Source organism: Notolepis coatsorum (assembly GCF_963971535.1).
Source record: "Notolepis coatsorum genome assembly, chromosome: 14".
Lineage (NCBI taxonomy): Eukaryota > Metazoa > Chordata > Actinopteri > Aulopiformes > Paralepididae > Notolepis > Notolepis coatsorum.
This window is the reverse complement of record NC_140178.1, coordinates 29,469,174-29,485,684: the sequence shown is the minus strand read 5'-3', so window position 1 is coordinate 29,485,684 and position 16,511 is coordinate 29,469,174. Positions and strand designations below refer to the sequence as shown.

Sequence of the window (16,511 nt, the reverse complement as noted above, 5' to 3'; positions counted from 1 at the left end):
TTGTTTCTAAATTGTATTTTTCCCTATTACTTTGTAACGGGATCAGAGGTTATCTAACAAACATAATTATGATTCATTTTAATTTTAATTAATTGTATCCTATACATGTATGCATCATGGTTTCCCCCTTTCCTAAAATGTCTATGCAAACCCGGGGGGCTGGAAGGGGGGTTAAGAAGCGGCCTGGGCTGTCTCGCAGCCATAGGACCGCCAGAACGGAGGAAAAGACTGTCACAACTGCAAACAGGCAGGCTACACAGTATATGAATATACTGACAGACAATCTATATACTGTACTGAAAAGACACTTTTTATGCCACTGTATGAATTAATATGAAATGCTGATGTGAATGTCTCTTTCCTCTGAACTTGTTTAAAAAAAAAAAAAGACAAAATAAAAAGTTGGTCACAAAAAATAAAATCAAGCTGCTGCTAAAAACGTTTTGAATATGATGCAATAATGCATACTCACAGGGAACAGCATTTGATGAAAATGTTTAATTTGCTTGCATTAATATACTGTGGTTATTCAACAGAAACTATGTGCACTGCACTATTTCACCAAACTTGCAGTTAAAAAACAGAACAATTGGAGAAGAAATAAGACACATTCCAAATATATTGTGAAAATATATGTAAGGGATAATGTATAGCTATACTCGGTCATTGTCGCAAAATAATTGACCGACACGGAGTTTAGAACACAGAGGCGCCTCGCCGAGGTGTTTTAAACGTAGTGAAGGTCAATTATTTTGCAACAATGACCGAGTATAGCTATACATTATCCCGCTTATTACATGGCTAACTTACTAACAATATACCTAATTCATTTTACACCATCGACAAGACGAGATCAAATGCAGACGCAGTTCTGTTCCGTCGCTCCGCTGTCATCACCGGCAGCTTCGCCAGCAGCCGGCAGGTGTGTCTGATTGGCTGCACTGATGCAATGTGTGTCAGTGGGCTTGATTGCTACAGCTGCGCACAGCGGTCATTATTGCTCGGCAGAGGTCCGTTATCGAGTAATAACGGACCTCTGACAAGCGCTATTGACCAATCACAATCAAGCATTTCGGCGAATGTTAAAACGCCATGAAATAATATTATATAATATATTCCCAATGTTTATTTTTGGTCAAACAAAAAACAATTATGACTAGCCACATAAAATCTAAATGAAACTGCCTGTGGTTCTGGGTAATGGATTACTACAGTTCATCAACTTAATGTTTTGAAATGTTCAGATTAGATTAGAGCGAAAACATGCTGTCCAGTAGAGAAATGTGTCTTTTCATAATTTCAGAACATAAGAGTTGAACAAAGTACAAAGAAAGGGGGAAAAGCTGTCTACAGACTAAAACCAAAAGAGCAGAACAAACAATATTTCATTTCAACACAGTAACACGGCATGAATTAGTAAAAACAGTCCTGGGACCATCATGTATCAAATAATAATAATAATAATAACACCGCGACGCACAGTGAAAATCCCTATCTTTTAAAGCGTGGCCCATTGAGTACAAGGATGGATAAAATGGCTGGCCGTGAATGAGTTTGTGATGCACTCCATGTTCGAACATTATCCATGTATTAAAAGGGGCACTTGGCCAGTTTTCTAACCTTAATCCTATTGTTCTGTTGTGAGGCCAAGTGATAATGTGATTCACCAATGAGTTTTGTGTCTCTAGAGCTCAGAAATTCCTCCGGGTGACGTCACAGAGGAGAGCGGACCTCTAGCAAACTGCAGACACTATTTCCTCAACTATTTTCAACTGGAGTAGAGGCCCAGCTCAAGGAAATGGTGTCTGCAGGTCTGCTCTCCTCTCTGTGACGTCACCCGGAGGAATGTCCTGGGGTGCCGATGTGGCTGAGCTCTCGAGACAGACACAGGTGCGTTACGTGTCCGATTATCACACGTCGTCCTCACAACAGAACAGATAGGGTTAATGTTGAAAATCGGTGAAGTGCCCCTTTAACAAATTTTTTTAACAAAATATCACTCACACTGATCAATATTCTCCATCATCAGGGACTTTATCAACATGGTTTCCTGGATGCGAGCACACCTAGCAATGTTGGTAAGAAACCCATCTATTGGAATCTTCTGAAAATACTTATATCAACGCTTCTACTCTTAGAAGCCTCGACATGTATGGGTCCAGGAAGCATGATTTTTTTCCCGTAGCCTCTGTTTGCGAAGACACTCTCTGATTGACTAGCCCGCGTACAGCGAAGAAAAGACCCTCTGATTGGTTTAGCTCCGAAGGGTCTCTTCCGCCTTGTACATATTCTCTGCTTCGAAGTGGTTATGCTTTGGCCCTCTTTCGAAGTGGGTTATGCTTAGAGTTATGGTTAGGGTTAGGGCAGAGAATATATATGTACAAGGCGGACATTTCTATCCCAGAGCCCTTCGGAGCTAAACCAATCAGAGAGCATCTTCGCAAACAGAGGCTACGGAAAAAAATCACACATCCAGGAATGAGTAGCAGTTTCAGTTCACCATTTGTACATCCAGTAACACAAGGAAGGTAGCGGGGAATCATACCGTGGAAATAAATAAACTGTGCAGGAAAAGGAGCAACAAATTTGAGTTATAACAGCATTTATGGTTTGGTACATTCAATAATTTAAGGACAAACAAACTATGTGACTCACGGGAGGATAAAAAGGTTTAACTTGCTCATCCTAGAAAATAAAACGATGAGCGAGAAAAAGAAAGAAAACATTTTACATCCCACAATTTAAAAACGTAAAATATTGTATAGGGCTGGGTATCGGCACTGATTACGCGGCTCGATTTCAATACACAAGGTCCTGATTTAGTTATATTTGGCTTAATGGCACTTGTTTCGGGGGGCGCCAGCACCTGCCATTGTTGTCAAAAGATGTAAATTTGGTCAACCGAGTTTTTGTAGTGGTTAAGCAGAAACTCGGCCGTCCATCTGCAGGACGGGAGGTACGCTTGAAATAACGTTTAGCAAAAATCTTCACACATCCATTGAAAAAAATAGGCATAGATTAAAAGATCGATCATGGGATTTGAATGGTTGATTGAATCGAGTTGATTCAAATAAACTTTTTCTATATTTCTTCCCAGCCAAAAATATTGTATTAAGCAAGCAATAATACACGAGAAGCCATGGGATGTCATGAATATTGCCACGGCTGTGATGCGCCGGCAGCCACGAGAGCGAAGCTCAAACGTAACGTTGTCCGCGGAGTAGGTCATGTTGACACAGTTTCCGTTTGATGAATGGCAGTTGAAACTATCTACAACATTTTAAAGCCAGCGCAGTGGTATATTCATGGTGATTTAACCGTGAGTGTATCATGAATATACTCACTGTTTAGAATGCTCTCGACCAATCACAATGCATGATCCGACCTACCTGTTGTATAAATAAGTATAATTGAATAAAAAAAAATTAAATCACACTGTACATCATTATTATCGTTAAAAAAAATCCCTACTATTGAAGTAGGAAAAAGCAGCAGTTGATACAGGGTCAAAAGGTTAGCCATGCCCCCAATACACAAAGTGCAAAAAACTGATAGTAGCTTTCAAGATTCAGAAGGAGAACAAGGACGCGTGGTGTCATAGATGAGGAGCGTCACAGGCGTTAAGGGGGAGGAGCCGCGATCTGTGTCCTGTTTAGCTCTGGTGCCCGTTGCGCAGAGATTAGCCAACACAACAAATACACATGCATTATGTGATGAAAGAGTAACATTGCGATTCGACTACGAAATGGAAAACACAATGAGCGGGAGGCTGAGCCCTCTCTCTTCCTCTCAGATCAACAAATAGGCAATGGTGAACTTTTAATACTTCGCTAACCTACGAACACGGCTTAGAATGTCAGTAGAAATGTAATGGTGTTCTACGAAATGTAATCATTTTCTATACCATAGAACGTGGTGTTGAGATGGTTAACTCTGGTTGGGTGCCCCCCCTCGAGATGTCAAGTATAGATTGAACTGGTCTTACAAAGTGTCATGTGGTTGTGCTGCCACTAGGGGCAAAGTGTGAGAATGAATGAATTACTGAATGAATGACTGAGTTATAGAGATGCTTTGCATTAAAAAAAATTAAATAAAACACCACATTTCAAAGTTGATACCTGCATATTTGTAAGTAACCGCACCTAACACTTTTCCTCCTTACATTTCTACCATGTTGTTATACCATAATGGAAAGTCTAGACCGACGGCATCTCAAACTGACCCGAGTGCATTGTGTAGCCAGTGATCGACAAAGATTGACTGCCCAGAAAAACCACAGCAATTCCTTCAATAGTGGAAACCTTTTGCACTATCCGTCTCGATTATGGGCCAATACAAGCGCCGGAACATTACACAAGAAAAAAAAAATACAAGAGTCCTTGTACACTGTGTAGCTGTCGTATAGAGCACCGTTCTTCATTATGGTTCTTAGTTTTTTTTCTTTTTACCTCTGTAGTATACTAGAGTGGTTTCTTTGTGACCACCCCTGCTACTGATGACCATTACAGTATTACGTACGTTACTGTAAAAGACCACTTCATCGTCACACAACACTTAGGACAGGGGCAATATAACCTACATAGAGATATGGTATGAAAAGCACGGGTCACAGAGGCTCTTACCGCTAATGAGGTAATCTCGATCTCCATTCTAAAAAGGCATGTAACAGTACATTTAACTATCGTATCTAGACCTTGAGATGTCTCTGGATTAGTGTATGGTAAATATGCAGACCATGGTTAGTGATATTTAAAGTTGATTTACACAATATACAGTAGAATCACCCATGCATCTACACATTACATTTGCACTTCACTTTGGTTGACTGGCTGTTTTAACAGCCTTTTTTCTTTTTTACTAGGAAGGGTAAGGATGGCATCACCCAAGGTGCAGTGTTTAGAGGAAAAAGCTATGCTTTCAGTCCTGACGACCAGGTACGAACACTATGGCCAATAAATAACAATCCATTTCCGAGACTGATCCTCTCCTTCCCTGCTCTGCCCGTTCAGCGACTGCGCGGCCGTCGCCTCCCTGGTCCCCCGCTTTAGAAAGCGTCTTTGATGTTCTTGAGCTGCCGGACCGCGAGGTCCACCGGGAGGTTGAATTTGAGGTGGCTGACGCGGCCCAGGATGCGGAGGGCTCCCTCGAAGCCTGTCTGGGCCATGTAGCTCCAGGGCTGGTAGTGCGGGCAGACCAGCGTCCCCGACTTGCACAGCAGGTTGAGCCACGACACCAGCCGCTGCTCGTTCAGCGCCATGCACACCAGCGCCTTGAACTCAGAGTCCGCGCCTCGCTTGTAGCGTCCGTGTTCCCGCAGCACGGTGTGAATGGCCCAGAGCAGGGACTGTTTCGGGGTGACGGTCACCGGGCCGCCGCCGCCCCCCACCGGCAGACCGAAAGATTGCGAGAGCTGGCGGGCCGGCGACTCCACGAAGGCCTTCCCGTTTTTGGAGTGGTAGTATTTGACGAAGAGCTCCCAGGGGTGCATGGTCTGCGGGGCCGTCCTTTGAGGCAGCAGGCAGGAGATGGGCGCCAGCACGAGGCTCATGCCCTGGGAGGGAGTGTAGAGACCGTGGGACAGCAGGTCCCTCAGGGCCATGGCCAGTTCCTTCCTCACGGAGGTCGTCAGTTCATCCCGAGGCCCCAGGGCAGCGTTGCTGGTGTAGTTGACCACATGCTCGATGGATGGCTGTCTGCGCGACGCTTGCACCCGCACCTTGTCGACCGCTGCCTCCAGACGCTGCAGGAGGAGGCCATAGTCCTGGCCCCCATCCCCCTGAGACCACATGCTCTGGGGAACCTGGCCCGCCCCGCAGCCAAACTGGCTCACGGCAAAGATCTGCAGCACGGCCAGGGCCCTCTGGATCAGCTGCAGGCCCGTCTCCCGCATCTTCTGGGCCTGTTCTGGGTCCACTGGAGCGAAGAGAGCACAGTTAGAACATAGGGATTTACTTATAATTCATAGTACAATGTGAAAACCGCAGTTAGTTCCGACTACAACACCATCGACTGACCTTTCTTCTTCGCTCCTGGAGCTCTGGTGCTGGTCCCTGCTGCTTGTGGCTGCTGGCTGTGTTCACCGTCAGACAGGAGAGGGTTCCCCACTTCGTCTGTTGGAGAAGTTAAGTCGTCACACTAGCAGAATACATGTACATGATATATAAATGACCAAATTGGTCACAATGGCAATGCGTAAAAAACAGGTCTGTACCCTGGATGAAGTTGATGAACATTTCCAGGTCCCTGATCTGGGTTTTGAGCTGTTCCACCAGCTGCTCTTTGACCCTGGCTGGGTTGACGATCTGTGCGATGGCAGTGTCAACTCTCTGCTTCAGCTCCTCCGTCGTCAGGTTTCCAATGTCCTCGTTCAGGTTCACATCCAGCTTTTTAATCAGCTCATCAATGATCATCTGAAACATGTAAGGTAGGTGCTTATAGGCTATATATATATACTTGTATATACATGAGACACTGAGACGTTGTACAAGGTGCACAGAGCGTTGTTCCTCCGTGGTCAGAGGCAGCCGGCTGTAATGTAATGGGGGTGACAGTGGCTCAGGCGGTAGAGCAGCCATCTGGTAATCTGAAGGTTCTCGGTTAGATTCCGGCTCCTCCCGGGCAGCGGAATAGAAGTGTCGATGAGCAGGCCGGCACCTTGTTTTTTTTTTTTTTGTCTTTTTTCCCCCTCCATTTTTCCTCCGATTTTCTCCCATCCCAATGTTAGTCGTATGCCAATTCCCAGTCCCGAAGTTCCTGGTCGCTGCGCACTTACCCCCCACAGTCAGATCATCTGGGAGAGTGGAGGCTACCACGTGCTTCCTCCGACACACGTCCAGCCAATCACCGCTTCTTTTCACCTGGCAGCGCGGATTCTCATCGAGAGGGCGTAGCGTGTGGGAGGTCACACTATCCCCCTCGAGTCCTATCCGCGCTTAGCAGGCGCCCCGACCGAACTGTAGGAGTCGCTGTTTACAACGACCCGGACCCACCCCGCCAGCTTCTCCCACCCTCTAATACAGCCAATTGTATTAGTGCAGACGGCCAGCCAAGCTGGTGACAACCCCGGAGCTGTGAGCTGGATTCGAACAGGCGAATCCAGCTCACAGCTCCGGGGTTGGTGACGAACGCAATCTCCGCTCGGCCACCTAACCGCCCTAGGCCGGCACCTTGTATGGTTGCCTCCGCCGTCCGTGTGTGAATGTGTGAGTGAATGGGTGAACGTGAGATATAATTTGTAAAGCGCTTTGGATAAGCCGGGGGCCGATGTGGCAGAGACACAGAACACGTTGGTACGTTACATGTTCGATTATCACATGTCCTCCTCACAACAGAACGATAGGATTTAACACATTCGGCACCAGACCCGAGATATCCCGGGATATCTCGGGTTTTGGTCCTTTATTCGATATTTTTATTCATTATTCATCCACGGACCTCTGTGTTACCATAGGGAATGAGTATGAGGTCGCCAAATTGCAATACCGGCCACATCCCGCTAGACGGCGGTATCAAGCACCCTTTGTAACCTTGTATCTTGGCCTGTGTAATGGCCAAACGTCTCCGGTTTCATGTTTCCTTGTCGGGCGAGGGCAGCCGTTCTGCCGGTTCCATTGTAGCGTGTCAAATATCCCCGATCCATATGTTGTGGTGGATTATGCCGTGGGCCAAATGGACATTGGATGTACCAGATGGCGATCAAACAATTGGAATATTATTTTTGGAATACTCCCGATCACAGGTAAGAACGATCCGACGTCAATTTTAGCTTGATCCTGCAATGCTTTTATACCGATCAGGCTGATAAGCATTTTTAGTGTTCAATACGAATGCCGTTACTGACAATCAAATAATCAGAAACGACCCCCCCCCCCCCCTTTCATGCATTCATGATGGAACATAATACCTATGATATAGATTTGATTTCGGGATAATAGTGTATACAGGCAAGAAATGGCAACGTCTATAGTAGGGATGGGTACCGAATTCGGTACTTTTAAAAGGTACCTACCGAAACACGTCGGTACTACCGAGTATCGATTCACGTGAGATCCAACGGTGCCAATTTTCGGTTATTTATTTATTTAGTTTACCGCAAAAATTAAACCACACGTTAAGCGGTTCAGCTTGTGCAAACCAAGCGTTGGCACTTTGTGTGTGTGTGTGTGCGCGCGAGAGTGAAAGTGAGAGAGAGAGAGAGAGAGAGTGAATGAATGAAAACTTTATTTAACAGATTGCAGAATGGGTACAGTACAATAGAGTACGGCTCAATACACACAATTGTTAAGGGGATGCAGACCAGAGAAAGACGTTTGTCTTGTTTACATCAGGGTCCCCCATTTTCAATTCATAGTGAGTGAGAGAGAGAGAGAGTGTGTGTGCGAGCAAGCATGAGAGTAAGTTACTTTACTTACTAAGTGTAGTAAGATGACGGAGGAACGCTAACATACGCTACACCATAGATATAATAAACATAATTATGCATTACTCTGCCCCAGAGCCTTCTAAAGAAATTCATTATATTATCTGCACTTCCCCGGGTGAGAGACAACCAAAATGTCGTGAAGACCCGCCTTACTCTGCCTCTGATTCGCAGACTGTGGGTGGGGGAATGTGATTGGACCAAAGCAGAGTTCAGTTGACAGACAGTGGAGCAGTCGACATGCAGAGTGACAGAGACACTGCTCCTGCTTGCAGTTGAGGTTGCATGTTGGCGCTGTCTCGCAGATAATACATAATTTATGAAAAGAATAATTTGATATGTGTGTGACTGACTGTGTGTATATATATATATATATATATATATATATATATATATATATATATATATATATATATATATGTTGTTCTAAATAAATAATAACTTTATTTGTATAGCACCTTTCATACAGGGGATTGCAGTTCAAAGTGCTTTACAAGATGTAAATAATAATAAAACATTAATTATTTATTAAATATTAAGTTTGGATTTCTTTTTTTACAACTGAGGTAGGTAGATTACATTTTTAGAGACTAAAGTACCGAAAAAGGTACCGTTGGGTACCGGTATCGATTCACAGGTACCGGTACCGTATTGGTTCAAATGTGAACGGTACCCATCCCTAGTCTATAGTGGAATTGACGTATAGGGCTATAACTCAGCATTTCATGAATTACCCTAGACCACTCTAAAACCATACTTATATTCACCACGGTATAACACGGGAACGTATGGATGGAAAAATTAATTCTTTTTCACATATTGAACGATAGATAGGTGATGTCAAATGGGCCATAGTATTGTATCCATAGCTATAATATAGAATATAGTTATAGCTCTACAAACAATGTGACTCAGTCCTATCGTTTAAAGCGCGGCCTAGCTACAGCGGGCCCTAACTAATAGCTGAGTTAAGGGTGAAAATCAGCGACGTGGCCCTTTAAAAAAATCAATAAATAAAAGAAATCGACTTATTCTTCTCACCTGAATTTCCCCAAGGGGATCAATAAAGGAATATCTTATCTTATCTTACCTTCTGTCTCTCCATCAGGACAGACTGGGGTAGGGAGTCATAGCTGCCCTCCTGGTAGGCAAAGCGCTCCAGGTCATCCAGCTGGGTCTTTAGCTGGAGAATGAGATCCTTCTGTTTCACCCTCTGAGCCTCCAGGCGCTCCCTCTTCTCTCTCTCACTCTGTCAGGGGAAACGGCACACTATGGTGTTAAGAAAAACAATGATTTTCGGGGGCTACGGCAAAGAATGGTAACCTGCTGTACAATGAGAGACAGTGGTGGGGTGGGGGGTGGGGGTAGCATAAGGCTACATTAATAGTTTCCCATCACAATAATCTTGGCCGCAAACAACACGTAGCAGGCGATTATCATAATTCTTTTCATTTAACCAGGAAAGTCCTATTGAGATTAAGAATCTCTTTTCCAAGGGAGACCTGGCCAAGACAGACAGTAGCACAAAATGAACACAGTTACAGACATAAAACACAAAAGGAGACAATTATTATTATTTATTAATTTTTAATATAAAAAGAAGCAACATTTCCAAAGCGATGGAGTCAGGAGTCAGTTTTGTAATCAGATAAATGAAAAACATTGACATCCTAAGGAATTTGCCTCTAATGCTTTCATTTTGGATTTAAAAGCATTCAGCTAGATAAATTAATTGAGTTTTAAGGCATTCTGCAACGTATTCCAAACCGAGGGTGCAGAATACATAAATGCCCTTTTTCCAATTTCTGTATGGGCATTTGGGACAGACGGCATAAAGAAGTCCCGAGATAGCGGGCTTGGCTCGGTGGGGGGGGGGGGTGTGCCCTCTCCTCTCCTCTCCTCTATTGGGCCTGGTCCAATTTAATTCAAGGGACCCGTGTCGCTGGGTACTCAGCTCCGCGCGTAGCGGACCTGGGAGAGTCCTACGGGCTTAGCTCAGTGAGGGGGGGGGGCTGTCGGGGGAGGGGGGCCATTGTTTCGGCGGTTCGGCCCGGGAGAGTGGGGTCTTGTATGTTATGGGGTCGATGTGCGTGGGGTGGGGTTCTTGGTGACATGGGGGGGTAGCGGGCTTGGCTCGTGAGGGGGAGTCCCTCCTTCCCCTCTACTGAGCCTAGCCCAATTTAATTCAAGGGTCCTGTGTCGCTGGGTGCTCGGCCCTGGTTATAGCGGACCTGGGATATGGGGGAGTCCTATTTCTCGGGGTGGATGGTGGGAGGTCTCTCTTAAGGGGGTCTGGGCTGCTGGACACAGCCATTACATAGGAATTCAAGGGTCCCATGTCAATGTATTGTTATGTGTTTGATGTCATTTTAAGTATTGTCTATAAGTGTTGTATGTCTATAAATGTAAATAAAAATGTAAGTAAAAAAAAAAAAAAAAAAAAAGTCCCGAGAACGTCCATAGAATCCTGTCCAGCACTTTTCTGCCTTTTATCATGACAGTATCATTACACAAAAATACACAAGCCAAGTACCGGACACATCTGTTCAAAGAGTCATACTCACCAGGTCCTCCTACATGTAAAGCATGTAACAAGAAATAACGAGATACAAGTGAGAGAGGTATGATTATGTAACCAAGAAAAAGGCATCCTCAGGTTAGAATGGCAGGGGAGGAAACTAACTTTTTGGCTTACCAGCCAACTGGCGAGTATCTGATTTTTTTTACCAGACAAACTGATTTTTTACCAGCCCAAAAAAATCGCTAATTGTGATAATTACTTCTTTGTATGTCTTTGTCTAAATTGATTTTCAATCATAGTAAAAATCACACCGTGTCTCTACTCTTTAAAATATTTATTAGCATAAAACATTAATAACAGTCTCTACTCTTCACAATATTAGCATACAACATGTATTAATCACACTGTCTCTACTCTTCAAAATATTAGGATATCACATATTAATATGAAAGAGGGAACTATTCTGGACTGGGTTGGGCTGAACTAGGCAGTGAAAGATGCTGGGCTGGGCTGGACTAGGTTGGACTGGTCTAGGTTGGACTGAGTTGGGCAGTGAAAGAACCAAGCATTTCACTGTAATGTAATAGCTAAATAAAACAACTTGACTTGTTACATTTGCACTCTGGTTGTATGCCAAATGTATTCTGGTTGTACTGTACTTGTGCTGTAAGATGACAATACATTGGAACCGAATCGACAACGCTAGGGGTTCAGCAGGTGTATTCTGAATGCCAAGTATGACAACATCACCGTTGTGAAGGGCATATGGGCGAGTGGTGATATGGGGGGAAACCCGGTAATAATAAAATGTCACTCGGCTGCATTTAAGCAAAGCCGCTCAGTATAGTCGTCCACTATGTTGAACGCGCGTTATGGTAGCTTGTTACATGCTAGGTAGCTAGCCGGCTAATGCTGGTGCCTGGTTGACTTGTCATTCTCATCCGACTCGAAGGAGACGCGTCGCATGCTGTTGTTCGCCCCCATGTCAGACCGCACTGATATCCGAAAGCGACGACACTACATTTTCATCCACTGATGTGTTTTTGTCTAAGTTTGTCTACGTTGTCAAGCCGGTGGCAGGAGTCTGTAGGTCCGCGCGCAGTGATCTGTCCACTTCCCCTAGATGGGCGGCATCTTCTAGAAAATGAGTGTTCATTCGAGGAGCTTAGAGCGCATCTGTACAACGATGATGTTCATTGGTTATGGTTGGATTGAGGCGCAAATGGGAGGAATCAAGGGGGGAGTCAGAGTTCGGCTTGTGCCAGTGAGCGAATCAGCAGATTGCAGAATGATTTTTTTGTTTGTTTTGTAATTACAAGTACTCGCCAGACTGGCGAGTGCTCTTCATGAATTACTCGCCAAACGTAAAAAATACTCGCATTTGGCGAGTAAAGTGGCCTAATTTCCTCCCCTGGAATGGTAAACAGCAGAAGAGTAAACAATGGTGAGGCCAAAGTGGTTTAGTTTAATGAAGCTGTGTGTGTACACACAAGAAATGTGACGTTATAGGGGCGTGTTCTGTGAGTCACCCACTCAAGTTAGATAGCAGCATTCTCTGCGTTCGCCTCCAGAGATAACAGATCTCGGGAACAAAAACAGAGGTGAGCAGAGCCCTGATGTGACGAGCCTGGCCAAAGCAGCCGGGCCTGCGGGTCTGCGGGATGATTTAATTTCCTATTAACTCATTGGACGCCAGTCACGATGATAGTCAAGGGTTAACTCGCCATCGCTTGAGCGCCAATCACGAGTATAGTCGCCGGGTTTTAATCGTTATTTATTTTATTAGCGATATCCATAAATGTTCATCCATCCAGCCTGATGTTATCGTTGGGAATGGGTCTGAGCTCGCAAAAGGGCAAATACCGCCCCCTACGCCTTCCGGCTGGTATTGCACTCCACTGGGAATGGTATAGTTTATTCTCTGGGACGATCCAAGCCTTACGGGCATGGTTTAAATACTCAGGTGAGGTAACCTGATTTCAACTATACATCTGCGAGGCTGCCCCCCCCCCCCTCATATGCAATGCTGTTGAACGTGGCACGGACCTCCGATTTCTTTTGCATTACATCAGATACAAGGTAAGAACACTATATATAAATTTGATGGTTGATATGATATGTATTTCTACCCCGATCGACGCTGTATCTGTGTGTGTATGTATGTGTGGTTGTTTTCCGTTGGGTGCAGGAGGTGGGGGGCGCCGTGCTACGAGGGCCATTTCATGTATGCACGAGGAAGGATAATAATGATGATCTAGCGTTGATTTCAGGAAGATTCGATAATCAGCCAAAAAATGACAATGTGTTTTGTGTATTCCACTAAAGGGATATTATCGCGTCTTTCTCTGGAATGACTAGAAATCACCAAAACTATACTCGTATTCAAAACGGTATAAAACGGAAATGTACCGATGAAAAAACAATCTGTTTTGTACATGTTGACTGCAAGAAACTCACTGATAATCGACGGGTGTATTAGACCCATAGCCATAATTTAAGATATATTTTAAGCACTCGCAAATCTCCCAGTCCTCCCATTGATTAAAGCGGTGGCGCTCTAGCGCCCTCTCGCGCACTTAAGCGATGGCGTCCATCCAATGAGTTAATGAGACGGTTGCTGCCATGAGAGAGAGTCCTGTCTGTATGAGCATGGATGTATATGCGGGTTGCTAAGTGATGGCCAGGGTTAAGTAAGTGGTGGCAGGTGCAGCAGAACGAAAGCCTTTCTAGTGAGACCGCTGGACAACAATCAATCAGGCATCAGACAGCTGTACAGTACAGCCGTGGCCTATTTGTCTTATTATTTTATAATTATATTCAATTCAATTAAATTGTGCTTCTATTTTAATTTAGTTTATATTCCACCTTTTTATTTTATTCTACCGTAATTGTCTGTCGCACAAAAAACGACTAAATCAAATGCCTTGTATGTGAAAACTGAAAACTACTTGGCAATAAAGACCTTTCCGATTCTGAACCTCTGACCAACTATACCACTGACCCGGAACCAGCTACAGTACATGCGATTGGGCTATACTGTGGTGGGGTGCAGTTTACAATAATTAACGTAGGCGTAGTTTTGATGATTGTACGTCGTCATGTAGTTGTAATATCCTGTTTGAATGAATGAATGAAAACTTTATTTAACAGATTGCAGAAAGGGTACAATACAGTACTACGGCTCAATACACACAATTGTTAAGGGGATGCAGACCAGAGAAAGACGTTTGTCTTGTTTACATCAGGGTCCCCCATTTTCTATTTGATTGATTGATTGAACATTTTATTAACAGATTGCAGAATGGGTACAGTACAGTACAGCTCAATACATACAATTGTTAAGGGGATGCAGACCAGAGAAAGACTTTTGTCTTGTTTACATCAGGGTCCCCCATTTTCAATTCATCATAACATATATGACATACATGACATACAGATAGACAGTACTGCTACATCTATACATTTATGACATACCAGATTTGCAAATACAGTACTGTTTGTGATATGAAAAGAGTCCAGAAAAGAGAGTATATACATTTGACATAGAAACTGTACATTGGAGGAGGTTGGCGGGGGGGGGGGGTTGGGTAAGAGGAGTGGGTGGGGGACTGAACAAGCAAAACTGTACAACTGAACAAGCAAAACTGTACATTGGAATATTGACAAGACCATATGGTCATTTACTGTACATTGGGGGGGGGGGGGGTTGTGTTAGGATTCATAGTGACATTTATGACATACACAACATACATGACATTTATGGCATAGGGACATACATGACATACAGGTATTAGTACTGATGGTCAAATGGATAACCCATGTGTATGTGAGTCGAATATTGGTCTATTATTGTGCCAATGCTGTGCCTGTGCCTGTCCATATCACACATTTGAATAACCATTCAAGAACTCACCGAGTTTAATTCCAGCTGATGGGCATCTTGTGCTCTGCAGCCCACAACGTGAGGACAACCCTTGAAAGCGAACTCCTCGAGTTCCACCAGCATCCTCTCCTTCTCCTCGGTCTGGGCGTGAACTATCTGCTTCAATCGGAATTGCACCTGTGCGAAGTGGGACGTGAGAGCGAGGAGCGAGGAATTAAGCAAGCCCTGTTCCTCCTCTAGTTTTCTCATTCTCGCGGCCACCTCTTCCTCGGAAGCCGAAGACGAGCGCCTTTGCTTCGGCTGAGCAGTGTTCACGTCCCCGCTCTCATCCTCCGGACTGGCGACAGCTCCGACCGGTGCCCATCTCTCGCCAGCGCCGGCGAACGCAGCTTCGCTGTCCGAGGTCGACAGCTCTTCCGTAGACATGTTGTCAGAACCGTGGAGTTCACCTGCGCTATGATCACTTTATTAACACCTCACTTTATTGAGCCGTTCCGTTATTATACCGCGCAGACAAAACAAGGATTTTACCGTCGACAAAACAGGTGCATCGCCATCTTGGAAAAGGGTGATTCCTACGTCAAAGAGGGGAGGGGCCATACGACCCAAAACAATGCAGCGTCACCTTAGAATCCCTTTCCAACGAGTAGGGTATATCTGCAGTGCCGCAGCCCCATACATAGTTAGGAGGGGCCTGTATTGTGCGTTGGGGGCCTGTGTGCGACGCCCTTGGGGCCCTGTACTGTCTGTGCGGTGCACTACTGCGCATGCGAGAAACAAAGTAACATAATATAGGACACTAGAAACATAAAGTAACATACGGAACATAAAGTAAGTAACATATGGAAAATAGGACCTAATGTCCAAAATATTTTTGTCTTAAACTGAATTGATTGGTGTTCCACAAGGAAGCATACTAGGACCGCTACTGTTCCTAATTTATGCAAATGACATGTCGTCAGCCTGTGACTGCAACTTGTTCCTGTTTGCGGACGACTCAGCCCGGCTGCTGGTCTCTGACAAGAACAAGTTGCAGGCGCCTAAGGAAGTTCCAAGTCAGTCAGAAGATCCTTAACATTTACATTTTTACATTTAGTCATTTAGCTGACGCTTTTATCCAAAGCGACTTACAAGTTCTGTACGACAAGCCATCAGGAAGGGCACAACTCTATCCTTAAGAACTTCTACTCATGTACAATAGAAAGCATCCTGACTGGCAACATCACCTCTTGGTTTGGGAATAGCACTGCACAAGACCGTAGCAGACTACAAAGAGTGACACGTTCAGCCAAACGCACAATTGGAGGGGGGCTTCCCACCCTCCAGAACATTTACAACAAGCGGTGCAGGGGTAAGGCTAAGAGAATCATCAAGGACTCCAGCCACCCGAACAACTGCCTGTTTGAACTGCTGCGGTCAGGCAAGCGATACCGGAGTCTTAAGGCGAGCACAGAAAGACTCAGAAGAAGCTTCTATCCCCAGGCAATCAGGCTGCTCAACGAACAATAAACACTATGCAACAACCATCAAATGCACACAGCACACACACTTAAACAAACAACACACTGCAGCACCCACTCTCCACACTTTAGATCACCTAAACACACTTTACACTTTATATTTATTGGTAAAGGATTTGCACTACAACTCGTACACCTTACTGTAAATTGTACCTAAATTGTACCTCA

General features: G+C 44.6%; 1 protein-coding gene across 1 annotated transcript; it reads right to left on the bottom strand.

Moving 5' to 3' along the window:
* Nucleotides 1–791: 791 nt before the first annotated feature.
* On the bottom strand, nucleotides 792–15,377 carry rundc1 (RUN domain containing 1). Its single transcript, XM_084329949.1, has 5 exons — nucleotides 14,854–15,377; nucleotides 9,510–9,668; nucleotides 6,212–6,410; nucleotides 6,015–6,110; nucleotides 792–5,913 (listed from the first exon to the last, which is right to left on the bottom strand). Exons 1-5 carry the CDS (start codon nucleotides 15,247–15,249, stop codon nucleotides 5,045–5,047), a joined length of 1,719 nt encoding a protein of 572 aa, XP_084186075.1. The 5' UTR covers nucleotides 15,250–15,377; the 3' UTR covers nucleotides 792–5,044.
* Nucleotides 15,378–16,511: the final 1,134 nt, after the last annotated feature.